The sequence below is a fragment of the Parasteatoda tepidariorum genome, chromosome 6 (genome assembly GCF_982258835.1).
Source record: "Parasteatoda tepidariorum strain Cologne lab strain chromosome 6, Ptep-v5.0, whole genome shotgun sequence".
NCBI classification, from domain to species: Eukaryota; Metazoa; Arthropoda; class Arachnida; order Araneae; family Theridiidae; genus Parasteatoda; species Parasteatoda tepidariorum.
Window position 1 is genome coordinate 33588273 of NC_141760.1, and position 21654 is coordinate 33609926.

Genomic DNA, 21654 nt, shown 5'->3' on the forward strand with positions numbered 1-21654 from the left:
TTGGGTAAGGCCGTTCCAAGCATAAATTTAAGTTTTAAATTCTTAAGTTAATATTAATTATTGATAATCTTAAAAAAACAAATAACAATGTGTAAATTAAATACTTAATAAGGCAAATGAAATGCAATTAAACAGTATACCTACTTTTTATATCAACTAAAGGGAAACATCTTAAACTTGGAAGAATAAAACAGAATATCATTAAGAAACTTCAATTTTAAACTTAAATCAAGCAAGTAAACTCCAAGATTGTAAATGATCAGTAGCCGTAATATTAGTGCAAATTTGCGCATGACGTAAGCAACAGTTTTTAAGACAGCATTTTGAGAGTGAGAAGAATCAGGGGTTTGCAATAATTTTCAACAGTTAAATTTAGTGAGATTATTTTTTTTCATTTTCTTTTATTTCATTTTCTTTTATTTACTATTTTTAATTGAATAAGGATATTGAAGTTTGAACATTAAGCATTGCCTCAAAGTTTCGGTACAATAAGGTTAATGGAAGTTTTTCTAGTTTTTAAAAGAGCTCACTTAAAATTTTATTTATTGCTTTTCCATTTTAATTTTATGTATTTTAGACGTATATTTGTTTGATAATTCAAATAAGACGTTAAAAGAAAGAGAATAGATTTAAAATAATATCTTCCGATTTTTTGAACGACTTAATTAAATTTTAATTAAACAGACTTTTAGCCCCCCCCCCCCTTTAGAAAGACTTATTTTTCTTTATATTAGTCCCTTTTACATTCTTTTTTTATTTTAAATTTTTATTTTCAACAGTGTTTTGCCGATAATGTATAGAAAAAATTCTTGACACGAAAAAACTGCTGCAAAATTTCAGGAATGGTTGAACATTTACATACCTGCTTACTTATAAACTTTTTCGAGAAAATCTTTTACAGCAGTGTCAAAATTTAAGTTAAGAGGTATAAAATTTTTACATCCTTTTAAAATATGTAATTTCACCTGACACAATGCAAAATTTGAGCATAATCGGTTGAATAGTTTATGAGAAATCGAATTTTAAATATATACAGGAACAATTCGATAGATTTAGCTCGATTTTGTGTTTTGCCATGTAAAATTACATACATAAAAATTGTATAAAAAGTTGTATGCCTTATAATTCAAAAATTTCCGGCATTTATTTAATAACGTAATAAAAAGTAGTAAATATCTACCAAAGTTTATTTTCTGCATGCAATTATCTTTGGATAAACGAATTTTAAAATTATGTTCAAAATTATTTTAACTCGCTTAAAAAGGTCTCTATATATGGCGAAATATGCAAAATATAAAATTAAGATAGAGGCATCCAAACTTTGGATCACCCTCATGATCAAACTATAGGGACAATATTCCCCAGATTGTGGCTACCCCCTATATTTTGGGGGTTCAAAATCTGAATCCGTCGGAAAAAAGGTATGTTTCAGGTATGAAAGGTATTCAGGGAAAACACATTTTTGTGTTTAATTTCGTAACTTAAATAATCGCCTGCACTAATTAATGAGATTACCCCTTCGAAAAATGAAGATTGAGTTATAAAACGTAAAAATTCAATCATTAGATCAAAATCTATTCAGCGTGGTCTGTCTTTTATTTTGCACACATCGAGTTCTGTGAACAAAATGTTCTTAAATTCACTCCAAAGATATGATGAAAGAAACTGTGGGTCTAGGTTTTGAATCCACCCAGTTTTAGAGCGGGTACCAGCTTGTCAGGGAAATAAAGGCGGTAGGTGCACAATGCTGATTTTATTTTCACCATCACTCCTCGTTAGTCATAAATCGTAGAGCCTTAATATCGATGACCCTCTAGCTCACAATAGGCAGTTGGGCGAATTTTTTCTGTATATAAATATTTTAAATAAAATTTCTCTTCGCGGATATTTTATTGCTATACCATAACTAGGTTTGCAATGAGGTAAAATGAACGAGAGAAGGCCAGACATTTTAAAGGAACCGTAAAGCATGGGACCCCTAAAGCCAAATTCGAGAAAAAAGTAAAATTTGTAAAAAAATATTGAAGAGTCAATTTTAAACTCCAGATTAAATTTTTTTTTAAATTTTATTTATTTTTTAATGAGATTGTTTGAATGAAAAGTTTCTAAAAAAGAACTATTACTTATACTTGTGTCGAGAAACCTTTCGTATGTAAGAAAGAAATTTTTCGTATTGTACTTTCGCAGACCATAAAAAACAATCCAAAAACATGGTCTTATGCTCGGTTATTTGCTTTCTCTTAAATGAGGTCCTTTGCAAAATATTTTCTAATTATTTATTAATATTTTCACTGAAATGGTTAATATTTGCTTTATTTCGTTTCCTTTGAAAAAGGTTTTCGCTTAATATTTCTGCTAATCTAATCATGACAGCAAGCAAAAATGCAAAAAATAGGGTTTACAATTTGCTTGTTTTTTAACCCAAATAACAATATTTTTTAAAAAAGATTTAAAAATCATTTACTTTTCCTTTAAGGAGGAAAGGTAGGAAATTGCAATATTTTTACGTCATTGAAAAAAGGTTTTTACTGCAAACCTTTTCGTGACAATGAAAATAAAGTTAAAACACAAGGTTGTCGTAAGGTTACATGCTTTCTGGGACGTTTTCAGGGAGCATTCACAGTGTTTGCGATTGCCGTAGTCGTGCATGCGAATGTTAAGAAAGCTACGTGTACTACTTTAGAAACTCGCGCATACTTGAAGTACTCTTATAATCCTAGAAATATAGGACGAGGATCTCAATACTTTTAGTCGCGCTTGTGCCTAAGAATTTAGCTTGCAAAACAATAAAATCAAATAGTCGGCGAAAGCTTTCATAAACCATTGGAATTTTTATACAATCCAATTTTGTATGACACCTGCCATCCTGATAAAATAGCTCGAAAAAATTTCCTTCAAATTTTGCCGCCTTTCTGAGACAAAAGCCCATCAGTGGTTAGAGATCGGACTTCTGTCCGGAAGGATCGGGGTTCAATCCTCGACTCCGTTAAGACCCACCGAGTACATGCGATGTACGTGCTCGTAAAATCTGTGGAATCGAAAGTCCCATGGTCGGTTGCTGAGCAGTACCATGGGTACAGGAATCCGGATCGAGAAAATTTCCTTCCCCTTCAGATCTATGTTTAAATTGGGGAAGTGGCCCCACAAAATTGTGATGGCATGCTTTCAGATCATCCTCAGGGATGCTTCCCAGACCATGGTCAATAGCTCAATGTGCAGCTCTAGTGCAACGTAAATAAAGTACCTATACTACCATATGCAATAAAGAGCTTATCATCATGCTCCTGAATTCTCAATTTTTCTACATAAAAACATAATACATACATATATTTCAATCTAGCAGGATATCCTATTCATCTTATTCAGAGGCCTATTTTTTTTATTTTATTTTATAACCCAATCCAGAAGGCAAGGAATAACTCCTGAATCAAGTATATTGGGATAAATTTGCTTTTGTAGAGGACTTTTTGATGAAACAAACCCGCATTTGCGATACATGGAGAAAAAGACCATGAAAATAAACCACGATTAACCTAACGGCAAGGGGACTCTAATCCATAATCAGCCTACTCTGAAAATATTATACGCTTTCATTGCGGTCGGTGCGAGCCAGGTGTGGAATTGATATCGTCCAGTCATCGGTAAAATTCATACATGGTTGACTTCATTTGGAAGGAAAAGGATCTATCCTCTGAACCACCACGGCTCTTAAAGATCTATTAAAAATTCTCAAAGATCAAATTAAAATTCTCTAAGAAATTGGACAAGGTTTGTTACATTATACTTAGTTTTCAAACTAAAAAAAGAAAATTTATAAAAAAAACTTTTTGCTAACCTGCTATTCTAAAAATATTTAAGTTAATTATCTTAAATAGGGTGAAACAGAACCTAAGAAAATAATAATCTTTAAATATTTTTTTTAATTTCACACAGATTGAAAATTTCAAATATTACTAAGATTCTTTTAAAATTTATTTACTTGGACATTAAACTTTAATTTTGGAATAAAATTTTTATTGCTTTGTCGTTTTTATTTCTTTTGATTATTTCACTGATTTCAGATTAAGTAAAATTTTATACATATAACGATTTTGAAACAATTTTATCAATTTTCAAGAAATAATTAAATAGGAAAAGATAACTAAACTCCACCTTTAAAGGGAATCAAAATTTTGAAGAGAAATATATTATTAGAGTTTCAAAAATAATATTTGTTAAAAATGGAACAACAAAAAGAAAAATATCTGAAATATCAACTTTATTTTCCTTTTTACGCATTCTACAAAAATATATTCTCACTAATTTGGCATAAGTACACATTATGAAATAAGAGCTACAATTCAAGAAACAGCTCAACAACATGAAAGTTGTTTTTAATATTTAAAAAACAAATGCATGAATAGTTCATTTCCATAGTTTATTTACATTAACACTTATAATAAAAAATTATAATTAACATCATCAGGAACAGGATGTTCTAATTAGTCATAGTGCTAACAGAAACAAGTTATTTCACTAATTTTAATGCAAAAGTGGAGCTTAAGAGAAGTAAAAATTATGACGCAACAATAACAATAAAAATTATGACTTTTTAACAAAAGTTCATAACTATCTTCAGAATTTGGTGTTTGTTAGAAATTAGTGTTCAGAATTTAGAGTTTGTTTGTTCAGAATTTAGTGTAGAAATTATGTTAATTGCAATTAACATTAATTTAATAACAAGTAACACTTTAACTGCTTTGCAATTTTATTCAACTGGTGCAAAAATTTCCCTACCATGGTTCAAAAAGTTTAAAAAACAATGCAGGAAAAGTGAGCAGTGTATTACCCGAATCCAGCTCAGTGTCTATTGTTAAAAAGTTAAAAACCAAAGATTTGCATACAATTTGTCAAAAATAATCTCTTTCAGGAAAATTTTCGAATTTTCTTCAGGAATTAGGAAAAAGAAGGTTACAACAGGTAAAGGTTATTAGAATACCAACACATAATAGAGTTCAAAGTATACTTCAAAAGTTTAGAAAACAAATTTATTTAATTGTACCATTGAGTGATAATTAAAAAATTAAGGTAGATCAATGAAATTTATTTCAGATGTCTATTAATCACAAAAAATTAAATTTTTAGTAATACCAATCAAATTTACTCAACAAGAAAAGAAATGAAGCCAAATTTACAAAAGGAAAAATATTGTAATTTGTGTTTTGCAGTATAATGAAACATTTTGGAAATTACAAAGGTAGTTTTTGCAATGTACCACCTAGTGTTTCAAAAGTATTTTTAACTTCGATATCACAATTACAATTCTTATTTACAATGAAGTAAAAAATACTGATGTTAAAGTATATGAAATCAAACATCACCAAAAGAGACATTTTGCATAAATGAGTTAGTTAGTATCTAAATTAAATATGTTTAACAAGCGCCTTCATCATAACGAATCATTTGGACGGTAAAGAACTGGATGCGTTAAAAATATTAAGCATTTTCGACATTTACAAAATACTTGAAAAATAATATGAATGTTCATGAATTTCTGAGTCATGACTTTTTTGATGAAAATTTCCTTAACATAAATAATTTATACATATCAGTCTCAAGTTTAAAATTTATTGGGCGAAAACTTTAAATAAAAATCAAAATTACATCATGTATAAAGTATACATTTATAAAGCAAATTACAGTTTCAAGTACTCAGGGTAAATCATTTAAATTAAAGTGCTATTACATATTTAATACTATTTATTAAGCTTCTAATACTTTTTCAGAATATAGAAATTGATATCAACAAAATATATTATGAGATATTCGCTCACTCATGACAATCATAAAAATGGATTAAATGAAATATAGAAATCATTATAATACAACAAATTTCTTTTAAAAAAAACTTAAAGTCCAATTAAGATATTTAAATTAATCCTTCAAATATCAGTTTTAAAACAGCTAAATTAAATAATTGATGAGTAATAATTCATAAAAGAAATTTCTATGTAATATATACGAGGGTTGTAAATTAAATAGTGGCAACTTAACCTTGAAACTCACAGAAGGGCGGGCATGCGCAAATAGGGTATGGGTGCGGTGAGGTGGCTCTGTTGACGATGTGTAGAGTGCAAAAAACAGTAGATTTGCTTAGAAGGGTAGTTGTCGTGTGGCGTTAAAGTGAGGAGTTTCGCTTCCATCGCTCTAAAGCATGTTGTCAAGAGGCTTAATGACGAAAAAAGACGAGATGCTTGAACCCATCGTGCTACTGTCCTATACGGTAAATCATTTGCGCTACAGGCTTCCACTAATCCTCGATAGCATTCTGTTGCATTTTTGCCACAGGCAATCTCAATTTTAAGCCACGACCGCTGATCATCTTTTGAAAACATGCTTTAGAGCGATGGAAACGAAACTCCTCACTTTAACGCCACACAACAACTACCCTCCTAAGCAAATCGCCTGTTTTTTGCACTCAACACATCGACAACAGAGCCACCTCACCGCACCCATACCCTATTTGTGCATGCCCGCCCTTCTGTGAGTTTTAAGGTTAAGTTGCCACTATTTAATTTACAACCCTCGTATATATATATATATATATATATATATATATATATATATATATATATATATATATATATATATATATATTTCTTTTATGTGGTTAATCACCAATAAATCAAGCTATATTTCTTAACGTTCTCTTGGAATCACATTTTTTTAATAAAACAAACTCTCTATTTCAGTAACTGAAATTCCGTAATTGACGAAAACGGGCAGAAGAAATGTGATATCAAATACATGATATATTTCATGTAAATAAAACGCGAATGCAAATCGCACTAATATCTATATTAATAAAAGGAAGAAGTAATTATGTGTTTATTTTATGATACTTTTAAACTATGGTAACATTTCGTTAAAACAGTTTTTTTAGCACATACTTTGAGCAATGTAAACAATTTTGAAAAACTAATTAATAAATTTAAAAAAAAATAGATAATTAAAACGTACTTAGATATAAATTCTACAGAAAAAATAACAGAATATATTTACAAGTTGAGGATATTTCCGTATCGTTAACTGCCATGCAAAACTACAATTGTCAAGGCGCCAAACTGATTTTAAAGAGGAAAATTTTTTAAAAAATTGAGAGGTTTGCCCGGGGCGACTATGAGCTACATATACCTTTCTAGTTGGTCTCCATCAGTGATGTTTTGTTTTTAGTTTCTCGCGAGCCGTTGCCCAGACTTGACGATTATTCTGCCCCGGATCACGGTACGGATATCTCTCCTACAAGTTTGCCAAAATGGTTTGTGCTACTTCCTCAGAAAACAATGTGCATATTCTAAATTATTATTCATTTTTTAAAAAAAGGTTTTATTTTATATCATGAAAGCAATTAATAATAATGTCATGCTGAAGCCAAGAACCGATTTACTTGTTACAATTGATGAAGGTAATGGAACAGCACAGAAATTTTTCATTAAATTATAATTGTTAACTAATCGAAAATGTTTGAACAGATTATAACTGAGTAAAGCCTGTAAAGTTTATTTAAATTTTTTAAATTGATATTAAATATCACAAAATCACCTAGCAATTATTTCTGTTTTAACCCTCTAAATGTTAGTTCCGGCTTTTTCTAAACTTTTAGCTGAAAGCTTTCCTGCATCAAAAAACTGGTTCCTATCCTGTTATCTAATGGCAGAGCAGTGCATAGCAGGGAAATTTCTGTACAATTTTACACAGGGACTCAACGCTTGGACGGTTAATGTATTCTTTGCAATTGTTAATTTTGCCAAATACTAAGACACATTTCAAATAGGACATTGTTCGAGACTGAAGTGAACATTATAAGATTGCATAGTAATATTAGAGTTTATTTATTTTTAAATAAGTACAAATCAATCACAATATAAAAAATTTTAGAAATTTCAGTAAAACAAAATAGACAGTAACAACAATTATTAAGTCACATTTGAAACTTGATTATCATAGAAAAAAACATTTATCTAAATATTTTCTAAAAATATTAATAAAAAGAGGTAGATATTTAGATTGTAAAAAAAAGAAAGTATAAATTGATAAAAGTCGGAGAAAAAAGAAACTAATAATAAGATACTTAGAATATTTTGTAAAACAATCTTCCCCTTTTTCTTACATTTAGTAAAAATAATGACATGAAATTATAAAAACCTTTTTACAAAATCTTAGTCCATATGTTTAACCAAATCTAAATGGTTCAAACTATTTGAATGAGCTAAAATTTAGGTATCAGATGAATAACTAAAAACAGAATTTAAAATTTTCCAGAGCCTGTAAAAAGAAGCTTCATTAAAAAAAAAAAAAAAAAAAAAAAAACACAATTTTGAAATAAAATTTGCAACTAAAAATGAAAGACCAGTACAAAGTACATTAACTTAAAAATAATACATAATTAACAGTCTAGAATAAATACTATAATCAGTAAACACCTATAACTTAAAACCTAATGTACTAAAAAAATAAATTATCTAAAAAAAAAATAATAATAATCACAGGTTAACAAATTATGACAAATACAAATTTGAAATAAAATTTTCAACTAAAAATAAAAGATTAATGTAAAGTACTCTATGGCTTACTAATAATACATAATTAAGCATAGTATAAATTCTATAACAAGTATATATCTATGACCTTAGAGTTTCCTTGATAACCAATTGATAAAATTATTTTACTAACATTTCATAAAATATTTATGTACCATCATATAAAAATTTTAAACTTTTTATGTTAAAGAAAAAACCAATGTATCACAGAGCATTTAACAAAAAATCATAATTTTAGATGAATTTTATTAAAACTACTTGAGTTTCACTTCCATTGTCCAAATCAAAGGTGTGTCAGTGGAAACTGTAACAACATTACTATCGAACAAGTTGCATGTACTTATCAATCCTCCAAAATTCATTTTGTCTTGGGCTGAAAATATTGAAATTTACTTCAAAAGAGTAATATAAAAATAACTAATGGTCAGATTAGAAAAAAAAATAAATTCTCTCGTATTTTTATCGTGCAAGCCATTATAAAGCCTGAGGTTGATACCACAGATGCAGCATTATAATTGGCTTTGACATGTTAAGATTCATGTCCAAAGGTTAAAACTAAAGATGTATCAGATCAGGGTATCTATCAAAACTTGAATATTTTATCCAGCTGGTTCAAAGTACTAGGTAACATTTTCTTTTTATATAGCCTGCTCATTTCAAGTAACAGATTAAAATTGAATTTTTTACCCAACCTGATATTAAAGCATTTAAGCCAAGTATAAAAAATATATACTACGTAATTATCTATTGAATAAATATTTTACAAGATAATTCTAGGCAAATTTATTACGCATATGCATAAATTTATATAAATTATTTAATAACATATATTTATATTAAATTTGTATTTGTATGTTTTTCTGCGGGTTTTAAATAACTAAAAAAGTTTATAAAGAAATTCAGGAAAACTGTTAATCTTAACACATCTAGGAAATATTTCCCTATTGATACATGTCTGAGCCAACTACCATTACCAAGTCGCTAAAAGTTTTTTCTGAGAGGCTATGTGACATACCTTTTTGTCATATCTCCACATATCTTTACATTTCGTTATATTTCTATGTGAGATGTTCCTTTTAATTTATCATGCCCTACTGCCCAGTTGGTGGTAAAAATTAGTAAATATCGATACAGAAATCTCCCCAATAGCTAACATTTATGCACTAAAAATTCACATTTAATACATACTCAAATTCCATTTCAGTCCTGTTGTTGAAACATTAGTACATTCTTTACCTAAAGGTACCAATCCAACATGCGAGCTCATCATTTCATCCGTAATATGTATTTTATGAGATCCCTGTAAAGTTTGATAAAAACTATTATTATAATAGTTTTAAATTAATTAAAGTCACTTTAAAGGAAAAATAAACACACATAGGTATTTTTTTAGAAGAAAATTGTGACAAAATTTTGCTTTTGCTTTTATTTTTTATGATTTACAGATCTGAGTTTCATTTTTACTAGAATTCCTCACTCTAATGTAGTTAAAGAGTAATGATAAGTGGCTTCAAATCAGTTTCAGATTGCAGTAGCAAAAGATCAAGTCAGCTATCAAACTTGACGAAGTTTCTCTTAAACTGCTTTCTTACTCCATGTCAAAAATTTTAACTGCATTGAGCTAGCCGATTTCATCATAAATCTACATTATTTTTTCAGGAGTTACTTACAGTATTTTGGACATTTTCACATGTTTTTTCAAATTGAAACATTTTTAATATGATTTTGTTAAAACACAGGAATTTTCTATTTGAGATATCATATTTTAACACATTCGATTCATAGCAATTCTATTGTAAATCCACAAAGTTTTCCTATCGTTTTTTTAGCCATTTCCACATAGTTTTTAATATTCTGATGTTTTAAATCAATCATATGCTATTATAACAAAAGAATTTTGGTTGCAACAACTAACAATTTATTTGAAAGTGACTATTTGACAAGATTTATTCCTATGTAATTTCATGTCATTTTATGATAGCTCTAAACTTGTTCTTCTAATTCCGATATATTAAATACAACGTCATTACGAAGCGTAATTCAGAAACAATGCATATTCGAATTTCAGGTACTGCTTTTTCATGTACTCTATTTACCCCAATTCTATTATAAGACCACAGCGTTTATCGATAGTTTTTTCAATCTTTTCTAAATATATTTTTATATTTCTGTTTTTAATATGATGCGAAAACTGGTTTTTGTACGCAAATTTGGTGCCAAATTATGCTATAGTTGCAATTTCTGCTTAATGAATACAAGTAGAGTTTTAGAGCAGCTCGGAGCGATTTGGGGATAAAACTGCGCTTTGGAGCAGTTTGGCACAATTTGCGCAGCTGTTCCAACCATGAAATTGTCCTAAATGATCAAAAAGTTATTTTTGTAATTGAATCCATTTTATAATTTTTTTTTGAGAATTACATTTATCAAAACATACTAAAGGATTATAATATTTCATGTGATATAATTAGATTACACTTACAGTTGAAAGAAGCCATGTTATAGAACCATGTCCTAAGATCATTACAGGCAAAGTTGTAAACTTTAAAGCCAAGTACAAGGTATTTAAATTTCCTAAAATGTGGTCAAGCCTGTCACCATTTCTTACTAAGGCAACAATCGAAGATACCTGCAATAAAAATGGAGTTTAAACATAGCAATAAAAGTTGCAATCCAAGTTTAAAATTCTTAACTAAAAAAATATATTTCTTTTAAAAAAAGATATGTATCACACACAAAAAAAAACTTTATAAAGGAAGAGAAACATAGAATAGATAGTTCACTGTATAACAAACATTTACTTATATTTTGAACAGCAATGATTTTTTAAAACAAATTGTGTTTTAAGGGCGATATTTGAAACAAAAAGTTGAAAATAAAATAGTACTAATTTCTGTAATTTGAAAAGTACACTTGCAATTAAACTTAGGAGAAATGTTTGAAAGTGTGTAAACCTAAAATAAAGGGTAATTTAAGTTAAATAAAAAAAGGATAATTAAACTATCAAAACTTCAGAAAAATTAATGAATTTCCTTAAAACCATTAATTTAAATTGAAGTAATTTTCAGCAAAAAAATCAGCATCAAGATTTTGACTTAACTTTACAGTACTCAGCTCAACATAACACATAAATTTTAATATTATTTGTATTTGATCATATAAATAGGCACCATTTATTTTTTGGATGACAAATGAAGGAACTTCGCACAATAACAGGGTGAAAATAATTCGTAAAACAAAAATTTAATTGTATTATCTAACTGTTGATAATATAGTTGCTTTGATTAGAAAACGGACTTGGCTAGAATGCAAAACTAGTCCCCTCCTGTGTGGGGAGGAGCAAAGTAAATTTAGGGTGATTTTAAATTTCATTTGACTTAACTACAATTTGTGAATCTGGATATACCTCATTAGTAAACCAAGCTATCAATTCAGTTATTTTTTTGAGAAATAGAAAATGTTTTGTTCTTAAGATACTGGAACAACTTACAATTTCCGCAAGCTCCATATTACAAAAAAAGGTAGCATTTTAGTGAAAAATTTATGCTGTTGATAAACTTATCTTAATGACTTATGAAATAAAGGGTCATACGTAATTAGATTTACGAATGTTATTTTTTCTGAAGTAACTAGCTTTTTAGAAAAAGTAATTGTACTAAAACTTGAAATAAAAGATATTTTTTGTTTTTACTTTAACAAAGATTAGCCACATAATAAAGATAATTCAAAAGCAAAATAATAAAGATTGTAAAACCATATACAATCTGAAAACCAGGATTTTATTGCACAGTCATAATTATAATATTAAAATTCATTATTTAAACATTTAAAAAAACATTACATCTAAAATAATAAATAAAAATAAGCACCTGTAAACCTCTATCCTTAATGATTTCAACGGTCAGTCTAAGAGCCTTAGTGAAATCTGTTTCATCTTGATCTGGGGTATGAATAACGGCCACATTCTGAAAAATTCCAAACATAAATTAATTAAAACAAATGACTAAAAATTTTCTTAAATTTGATTTAAAAGCAATAATTGATTCTGAAATAATAAACAAATAATTCTGAAATTAAACTTAGATCATGTGAAATATTAAAATGAGTTATCAACAGGATAAATTTCTACAAAAAAAGAGAGCTTTTGTTTCGCTTTTATTATTTCTACAAACTACTCAAATGAGCATCCACTTTAAGTTACACCATTATGATATTAAGAATCATTACTTCAAGTCACCACTACAAGAGTTATGAAGCTTTATTTTATTTGATCATTCATTGATAAAGAAAAATAAATCCTCATAACAGATATTTTTGCTAAACATATTTTTGAACTAAAATCTAAACCAGAGCACTTTGAAAGTGAAATATGTTTCATGGATTTGTAGTGTGAAACTAATTTACTTGTAATATTTCTGGTAAAGCTGAGTAAATCCACATAAGCTTTCTGTATTTAGTTTTTCACATTTAATAAGACAATTTCATAAAATAAAAATTTCTTAGCATTTTGCATTAGATTTTTAGATTACAATAGTTAAATAAACATTTACTATAATACAAGCATGTAGGTAGGTCAAGGTAACTACAGATAGGTACATTAAGATTAAAATAGTTAATGAAGATAAATTAAAACATAACATTTAAATAAAAATTTCCTATACAAATGGAATACATCTTAATTGCTCTTTACTATCACATTAACAGTTGGTTACATCAGTATGCAGCACTATTAGCAAATTTCACAATAATTTATGAAAATGATACTTATATATGGAAAGATGATGAATATAATTTTAGACAAAAGTGAAGTTTATGGTTTTATTATTAGAAACTTCAAATCTTTGTCCTATAAGGATTTGTTTAAGGATGTAAAAAACACTATGTAACTAATAAAATAAGTTATTAAATTCCTAACAAGATTCGTCGAATTTTCTGTTCTGACTCACAACTAAAATTTGTTTGTTAAATTGATTCTCAGGCATACAGAGAAATTTATAGAAATAATATAACTTAGTGCTTTTAAAGAAAATTTAAAAATCACTTAAGAAAATAATATCGCACTAAAATGGAATTGTATATATCAGGATATTGTATTCTAGCCAGTATACCTTTTCCCTGTAATAATCTAATATTTCTGGTAAAGCTGAGTCAAAATCTCCACAAATCAAGTCTGGTATAAGTTCTGTTTGATTAATATGATTCTTAGAACTATCCTTTAACTCATTAGCTCCACCATCAACAGCTACACGGAATGCAGCTGAAATTAAATCAAAACAGAGTTAAATAAATTAGAAGTTATAAAGTAATACATTTTCTAAATGTATGCACAAGGATTTTATTATTAAAATGATGTACTGATAAAATATGTTTTAAAAAATAAGCTGTTAAGAAAAAAAAATATGAGTAAAACAAATGAAATATTAACCAGTATTTTTAGTTTTTTTCATAAAAAAAAAGACTGAGAACTTAAGTTTCTTTCAATCAGTGTGAGAAAATTAGAGATTTTATCACATAAATGACTTTTAAAGAAATGCTTGATATATATATATTTCTTATAAAATTATAACATATATGATATAAATGAAATAGATAAAAAAATCAATTTAACATCACTTAATGACGCACAAGCTGTAACTGGTAAATTTCTTAGGTTACAAGTCATAATGTTTAACTATTTAATAATTTATGGAGCACAGATGATTACCCGAATTCCAAATAGACTGTAAATATTCTACGTTTTCTTCATCAAGTGGTTGGTTTAGGATGAGTAAAGCGATAGGTTCTCCTAATAAATAAATAAAATTCTTGAATAAAAATATCAAAATACATATTTTTACAAATCCTTAAAGTATACTATTTTGATAGAGTAAAACTCACAAAATTTACAGTTTGAAAGTCCGCAAAAGAATTATTAAAGAACCAGGACATTTGCTTCAGTAGCTTCCAACGTTTCCACGGTTTGAATATAATTACCTTCATTGGAATTAAGTAAACATTAATTAATAATTATCATCCTTTGATCTTTCTTTCTCATCCTTGATTGTCATGTAAATAAAAATTATATAAAAAATATACAAAGCTGAAAGTAGGTATTTCAAAACTTTCTGCCTTGATTAAATTTTAGTTAGTGTACTATTTTACAAATTTCTGGAACACATCAATTTTGTATAGGGAGGAGAGATTTAAAAACCCACTTTTTCCAGTCTCTCTCTCAAACCAAAAAAAAGAAAGAAAAAAAAGCTCCGGCTCGACGGACCAACTGTACGGTCCTGTGATAGCTCAATAGTTAAAATTGAAGGTAATAACGTGGACTGTATAATAATTAACAAATATTTATTTAACAAATGTAATTAATTAGTTCACGCATGAACTTGCATTAGAGAGCAACCATACGCTCTTAACAATTCAATAAACAAGAACAAGAGTGAGTAGTTCAAAAAGTTACATTATGATAAAGTGACACGTCCCGATTTTTGGTGGACTGTCCCGCCGATTTTTAAAAATGTCCTGCTTTTTAGTTGTTGTTCATTTACATCACACAAGAGCTGCACAATGGGCTATTGGCGATGGTCTGGGAAACATCCCTGAGGATGATCCGAAGACATGCCATCACAATTTTGATCCTCTGCAGAGGGGATGCCACCCCTGCTTTGGTAGCCCGACAACCTGCACGCGAAGTCGAGCACTTTACGGTAGAACAGTTTAACGAGGACCAATACCACACACTCTGGGTCCATATGCAGGCTGATCCAAGTGGTCACCCACCCGCACACTGACCGCAGCCAGTGATGCTTGACTTCGGTGATCTGCTGGGAACCGTGCCTTAACGATCAGTCCACTGCGGGACCCCGCTTTTTAGAAAATATCTACATTTCTTATTTTAAATGTACGGTAAAATATATTCCTATTATTTATTAAGTATTATGGTGAATATAAAGAAATGAAAAACACATAAAATGCGTGTAGAGTGAACTAAATTAGGCAATGTGCCAAGTTAGATTTACTCGGTGGTGTGTGATCGTTGTCTTTACGTCTCGGAATTCAGATAAGTGCGGACTGCCGTTACACAGAGCGGTTTGTTGTTTTCAATTTGACGTTCGGTTTGACTCATTACTTGATTGACAAAGGTTGAGCAATAGTCGCCACAAAGTAACGGTCAATAAGGTAAAATTTAATACTCTTCTTCAGCCTTCGTAGTAATTTTTTTATTTATTTCTAGTATTTACCCACAACATAAAAGATGGGTAAAAAAAAGAGGATGCAAATTTAATGAAGAGCTAAGCAGAGAATTTCCATTTATTAAAAGTACCAAAATAGACTATATGGTACGGTGTGATAAACGCAATGCTGAATTTTCGGTCTCACATGGTGGAAAAAACTATATTACTAAACATCTAGCGACAAAGAGGCACAAAAGATTTTTTAATAATGCCGCATCCTCATCTAAAATGGAACAGTTTTTCGCAGTGCTAGCTTTAGCAACACGGAAAAACAGCTAGCATTAGCGGAGGGGCTATTTGCTTTCCGCACCATACACCACAATTAAAGTTTCAGATCAATGGATTGTACGTCGCAAGTGATCAAAACATTATACGACAAAAAATATGCATGTGCAAGGACAAAACCCGAAGCAATTATTTGTAATGTTTTTTCACCATATTCGTTTTCACAATTGCAGAAAGAACTAGAAAAATGCGCATTTATATCCATATATACTGATGCTTCCAACCACAAAGAATTAAAATTATTTCCCACAGGTGTTAGATTTTTTGATCTAGAAAGAGGAATTAAAATTAGAATATTAGATTTTGTTTCATTGCCTGATGAAACTTCACAAATAACTTTTGATTTAATAAGTACTATTTTAAAAAAGAATAATTTGAACAATAAAATTATTGCCCTTTGTGCGGATAACACTAACATAAATTTTGGTGGAAAAACTAGAAGAGGCATCAATAACGTTTTTACGAAACTTAACGAACATTTGAAGCAAAAAAATATTGGAGTAGGTTGTGCAGCGCACATTCTATACCTAACTATTCAAACAGCATCTGACTTACTTCCAGTTGATGTTGAAAATATTATTGCAAACATTTATTCGTATTTATATATATATATATATATATTGTGCGTGTTGAAAGTTTGACTAAATTGTAATTCCCATTTCATCCCATTTGTCCCACTTTGTCTCAATAAAAATGTGGTCACTTTACATTATGATGAAAGATGGCTGGCGCAATACAATCTTGCCAAACGGTAATTCAACACCAAACAGATCACAAGGAACAAAAAATTGGTGATTGGCCGCAATACCTGACAGATGTTGAATTAGAGATTCTTAATTACTTTAAATTTAGTGTACACATTTGCTTCAATCTTTGTAGATGGGAAAAGGTTTATCCAGTTATGTAAGACTTAATAAGTACTAATTGCTTGTATATGAAGAAAATCCTAGTTCTTATCTATGTATGGAGACTAGTTTTGTTTGATTATTGAATGAGATGCAGATAAATATTTAAGTCTTAACTCTAAGGGAAGTTTACAGTTAACTTTTTCTACAACACAACACCAATAAATCATTTAATTCCTATAAACAAAACAATACAACATATTACTATTTTCATAAATTTTGCATTAAATTTTTGTAAAATATTATTAGGGATTCAAAGAAAGAACAAAATAATTTAAATTGTTCTTAAACAGGAGTAACAACTATCAGAAAATATATATTTCTCTTATCTTTAAACTAGAAACAGTAATCATGCCAGTTAATTTATACGAGAAAGATATTTTTTTGGTGATTTCTATATTTGTTATCGCAATGATGGGATATGCTCTCAAGCGTTGACCCCCCCTCCTTCCCTTTTTTTTTAGGTGTATAGGAATGTACTACAGTAGAGAACCATTTATCCGGTATCCAGATAACCAGGAAACCAGAAAACCGGGAAAAATTTTGCTCGAATTTCCCGCCATTTTAAACTAGAACGATTTTAAACTAGAACGAAAAAAGCGGAAATTGGACTCATCCTTGAAGTTGAGTAGAGGAAAATGTAAGGAAGGGGAAGATTTTTTCCCCCGTTTACCCAGAGAAACGTCATTTCCTCCGTGACCTTGAAGGCAGGGAACGGAGGAATGTTTTATTTTTTCCTTTAGACCGTCAATCAAACTCAAGGGTGTGGCATGCTGATTTCGTTTTCTGCTTGATTTACGAGGGGGGTGGGGGAAATGCACTGCATGCATATCAGTGAACAGAAAAAGAAAAGAGAAAAATATATTTATTTGACATCGACTAATAAAAATAAAATCTTTTTCTTTTGAATAAATTCTTATTCTTTGGAAGTGCGGTATCAATTACAAGTTTTTCTTGGTGTGGAATCACATTTACTGTAATTAAAAATCTTGTTTTTATCAACAAAAAAATAAAATAAAAGGAGAATTGTTTATTATTTTAAACATAGGATTATTTTATGAAGCAGATTGCAGTTTTGTTTTTCTGATTCCACTACGCTTGATTTTTCTTCTTTTCGCGATAAATTTCGCACTCAATAAATTAATTCTTTTTATTCATAAATTTAATCATTAGGTTTTTTTTTTTTAATTTTTTTGAATTCCGTTGATTTTGCCTTGTTTCGGGTTTTAATATTTATGCTAGTGCCTTTTTTAACTATCGTTTCGGTTCGATAATTTTCAAGTGTTTTTATTTAAATTAATAAGTTTTCCTTTTATTTTATCGTTTCCCCCGTATAATTAGGTATGAAATATATTGCGTTATTTAATCATTGGTTTTGTTTATATTATTTAATTTAGGAATTGTAATTATTTTTAAAAAATAAATATGAGAATTTTGTATTTTTTAAACTTGATTTTCTTGTCTGAACTTGCAAATTTTTTTGTTCTTTTAAATGTTATATTTCTACCTTTTTTTCTTCTTTTTAAAGTTAGGATTATCTTTCTTTTTTCTCTTACTTTATGCATTACACTTTTTCCTTGTACTTCGGGTTCGATAAAACATCGATTAACGACACTTTTTGGTCGATCCGGAAAACCGGGAAATTCAGATATCCGGGATAGCGATGGTCCCGAGCATCCCGGATAATTGGTTCTCTACTGTATTATATTTTCCCCTTTCTTAAAATTCTTCATTTTTTTTTTAAATTTCCCCCACACTTTCTTTTACAACTATGTTCTTCAATGTAGTTTTCAGTTCCATATAGTTTCTCAACTTAAAAGTTTTTAATCTATTTGAAAATCAAGACACATACTAATGTACTTAATTTTCCTATGACTCTCCACAGACTAATATTGAAAGCATGTGAAATGTTGCAGAGAATTCTGCTCTGAGAATTTTGATCCCAATAAGATATTAAATTATTGATTAGATTAAATTAGTTGAATAATAATTTTTTTTGCGTATTATAATCACATTTATGTAAGAGAAAAAAAATTATATACGATATATTTTTTTAATAAATTAGAGTTTTAATGCAACAAAGGGGGTGATTTCCGTATCGTGATCTGTGGCAGAATAATTGCTATGACTTGGCAATGGCCCGTGAGAAACTTCACAGAATAGATTAAAAAATATTAATTATTCTATCGGGCATATTTCTGTATCCTGATCTGTCAGGCTAATTACAATCGGCAAGGTGCCAAATAAATTTTTAACTTGCAAATTTTTTTAAAAAAAAAACCTGCAGATATTTGCTTGGGTTATACCTTTCCTAGATATTGCTATTTATACCTTTCGAGTTGGTTCCTTTTTGTGATTCTATTTTTAGTTTCTCGCGGACTACTGTCCGGAAGTTGCCCAGACTTGGCGATTACTCTGCCACAGATCACAATACGGAAATCTCTCCATTTTATTTATGACAAGATATTTATTTACGACCACAAAAAAGTTACAATGAAAACTGCTTTATATAACAGAAATATCATATATTTGTTTATCAAAGCAAATATAATAGAGACAAAGTTCTTCAATATAATAATAAAAAACAATAGTTTCTTTAAAAGAAATTAATTGCGGAATGAATAAGGAAAAAAATAAACCTTTAGATATTATGTGGTGAGGAAACCATTCTTTAATACTGGATTCAGATTTACTTTCCATGCTAGATTAGTTTTATTCACAATTTCAAATCATAGATTTTTGCAACTGCATAAAATGAAACATACATACATTACATACAACACAGAATAAAGCCTATAATTGCTACAGCTTGAAAAACAACATTTTGAACTACAACTAAAATATCATTATACGAATGAAAATTTTAACTTTAATAATCTAAATTGTACTTAAAAATAAAGTGATTATGAGCATAATAGAAGTATTGTGTGAAAATTTCACAAAATAAAATGCGAAACAAATATTTGCTCATTGTTAACAAATATTTCACAGATCCTTTATAGTATATTATTATAAATACTTAAGGTTTATTTCAGTAAATTTAAAATTTTAGAGTTTTACTGCTCAAACTTAAGGGTACATTTTCAATTTAATTTAGAAGTACCTGTTGAGATGATAAATAAACCGGCAAAAACACGAGTCAATTATTCAAACTTAATCTGCTATGTTTTCTTTCTGTTTCTTCCCCCATAGGCCGCAAGCCGTCTGCTCAAGTTGGTTACAGCTAACATTTTTCTCATTTTTATTTTTATAAAAAATCTTATTTTTAATATCAATTATACCTTCTGTTTGTGAGGGAAAAAACATCCGTATTTATATTTAACCTTTTTTGAAAGCTTCCTCCTATTTATGAATAAATAAATTTTATATTCAAAAATATTTAGCCTCATAGCCTTGACGGAATTTTTAACCGTTTATCGTCATCCTGTTTTGGGTGTGTTCCATTGGATGTAAACATGTTTTGAGTTTTGTGATTTACGCGATCAATTATTTGAAATCGCTAATTCAGTTATAATTAATTAGAATTAAGATGTATAAAATTATTAATTATGTTTGATAACGTAGATATTTATTGAAAATGGAGAAATTAGTATTATTTAGTTTTATTCTGTTTCATATTCTTCAAATAAAAGCATACGGTAGGTAGACGTAAAAATTTTAATTGCATTAAGATGCCTCTTTTATTGTAATAATAATTGTTTCTTTTCTTATAAAATATGATAAATTATATTTTATATATAGTTTTGAATTATATATATTTATCTTTCATATTATTCTTGTAAAATAGTTTACGAAGATAGTAGAAATAATGTTTTACTATTTCTCCCTTAACTATGATCTCAAAGTTATTTATCTCTTTCTGTCATTTCGGTTAATGAGCTAATAAATTGTTGTTATTATTAACAGAAAAGAAGTTTTGTTTGATTTTTATTACTCATAAAATAACTAGACTCAGTACCAAATTTTAAATTGAGTTATTATAGATATGTATAGTTGTTATAGTAGTAACATTTCTTTAGCTCGAATCCTCGTGATTAAACGAGTGACCTTAGTTTTAAATTAATTCCTTGTTTTTGATATTAGTGATGACAGTTATTTTTCTTTGAAGGGATCTATAAAATAATTTATTTGAATGACAAACCATTATCAAACTGTGTGTTTTAACTGTGAAGGTAATTTAAAGACATTATAGTGAAAAAAGCTTTAATGAAACAGCATTGTGTAGATTTGCTTGCGTAGCAGCACTTAAAAAAAGTAACAGAAAAAGACATATACAAGTCGAGGAGTGTAACTCGTAGTAACCCCCAGACTAATCTCAACATATTTTTCTTAAGCTGTAAAAATTTAAAATCCCTTTTGCCCCCTGGTGGTTGTACTTAAGTCGGGCAGGTACCGAAATGCATATGCCTCCAAAACATTTGCTAAAAAAATGTTATTTGCAAAAACTGCATTACATAATCCTAGTCTAAATGTAGCCCCTGGCCTTGTGACTAAAAATTAAATTAAAAACCCTACGTTAGATCATTCTAAATAAATAAAACTTAGAAAATAATAAAAATATATTGCTTTATATGATTGGAATCCAAAAATGTAGATGACAAAAGATATAAAACGTTTAAGTACAATTTTTTTAAAAATTAAATTTCTTTTACCAAACTATGTTAAAAA

The 21654-nt window shown here is 28.7% G+C and overlaps 2 protein-coding genes across 3 annotated transcripts in view; one reads left to right on the forward strand and one right to left on the reverse strand.

Moving 5' to 3' along the window:
• Positions 1–7847: 7847 nt before the first annotated feature.
• LOC107445967 (thiamine pyrophosphokinase 1) lies at positions 7848–20187 on the reverse strand. The gene is made up of 8 exons (XM_087165624.1): positions 20090–20187; positions 19626–19731; positions 14281–14361; positions 13685–13833; positions 12446–12541; positions 11059–11205; positions 9768–9879; positions 7848–8952 (listed from the first exon to the last, which is right to left on the reverse strand). The coding sequence occupies exons 2-8, from the start codon at positions 19684–19686 to the stop codon at positions 8834–8836; spliced, it is 765 nt and encodes a 254-aa protein (XP_087021750.1). The 5' UTR covers positions 19687–19731; positions 20090–20187; the 3' UTR covers positions 7848–8833.
• A 214-nt stretch (positions 20188–20401) lies between these two features.
• Nrx-IV (neurexin-4) overlaps positions 20402–21654 on the forward strand; it is a 39440-nt gene continuing 38187 nt past the window's right edge. For both annotated transcript variants that reach the window (XM_087165625.1, XM_043042082.3), the window contains exon 1: positions 20402–20624. In XM_087165625.1, the coding sequence (XP_087021751.1) occupies positions 20564–20624 (61 nt within the window). In that variant the 5' untranslated portion in view covers positions 20402–20563. The remainder of the gene's footprint in view (positions 20625–21654) is intronic.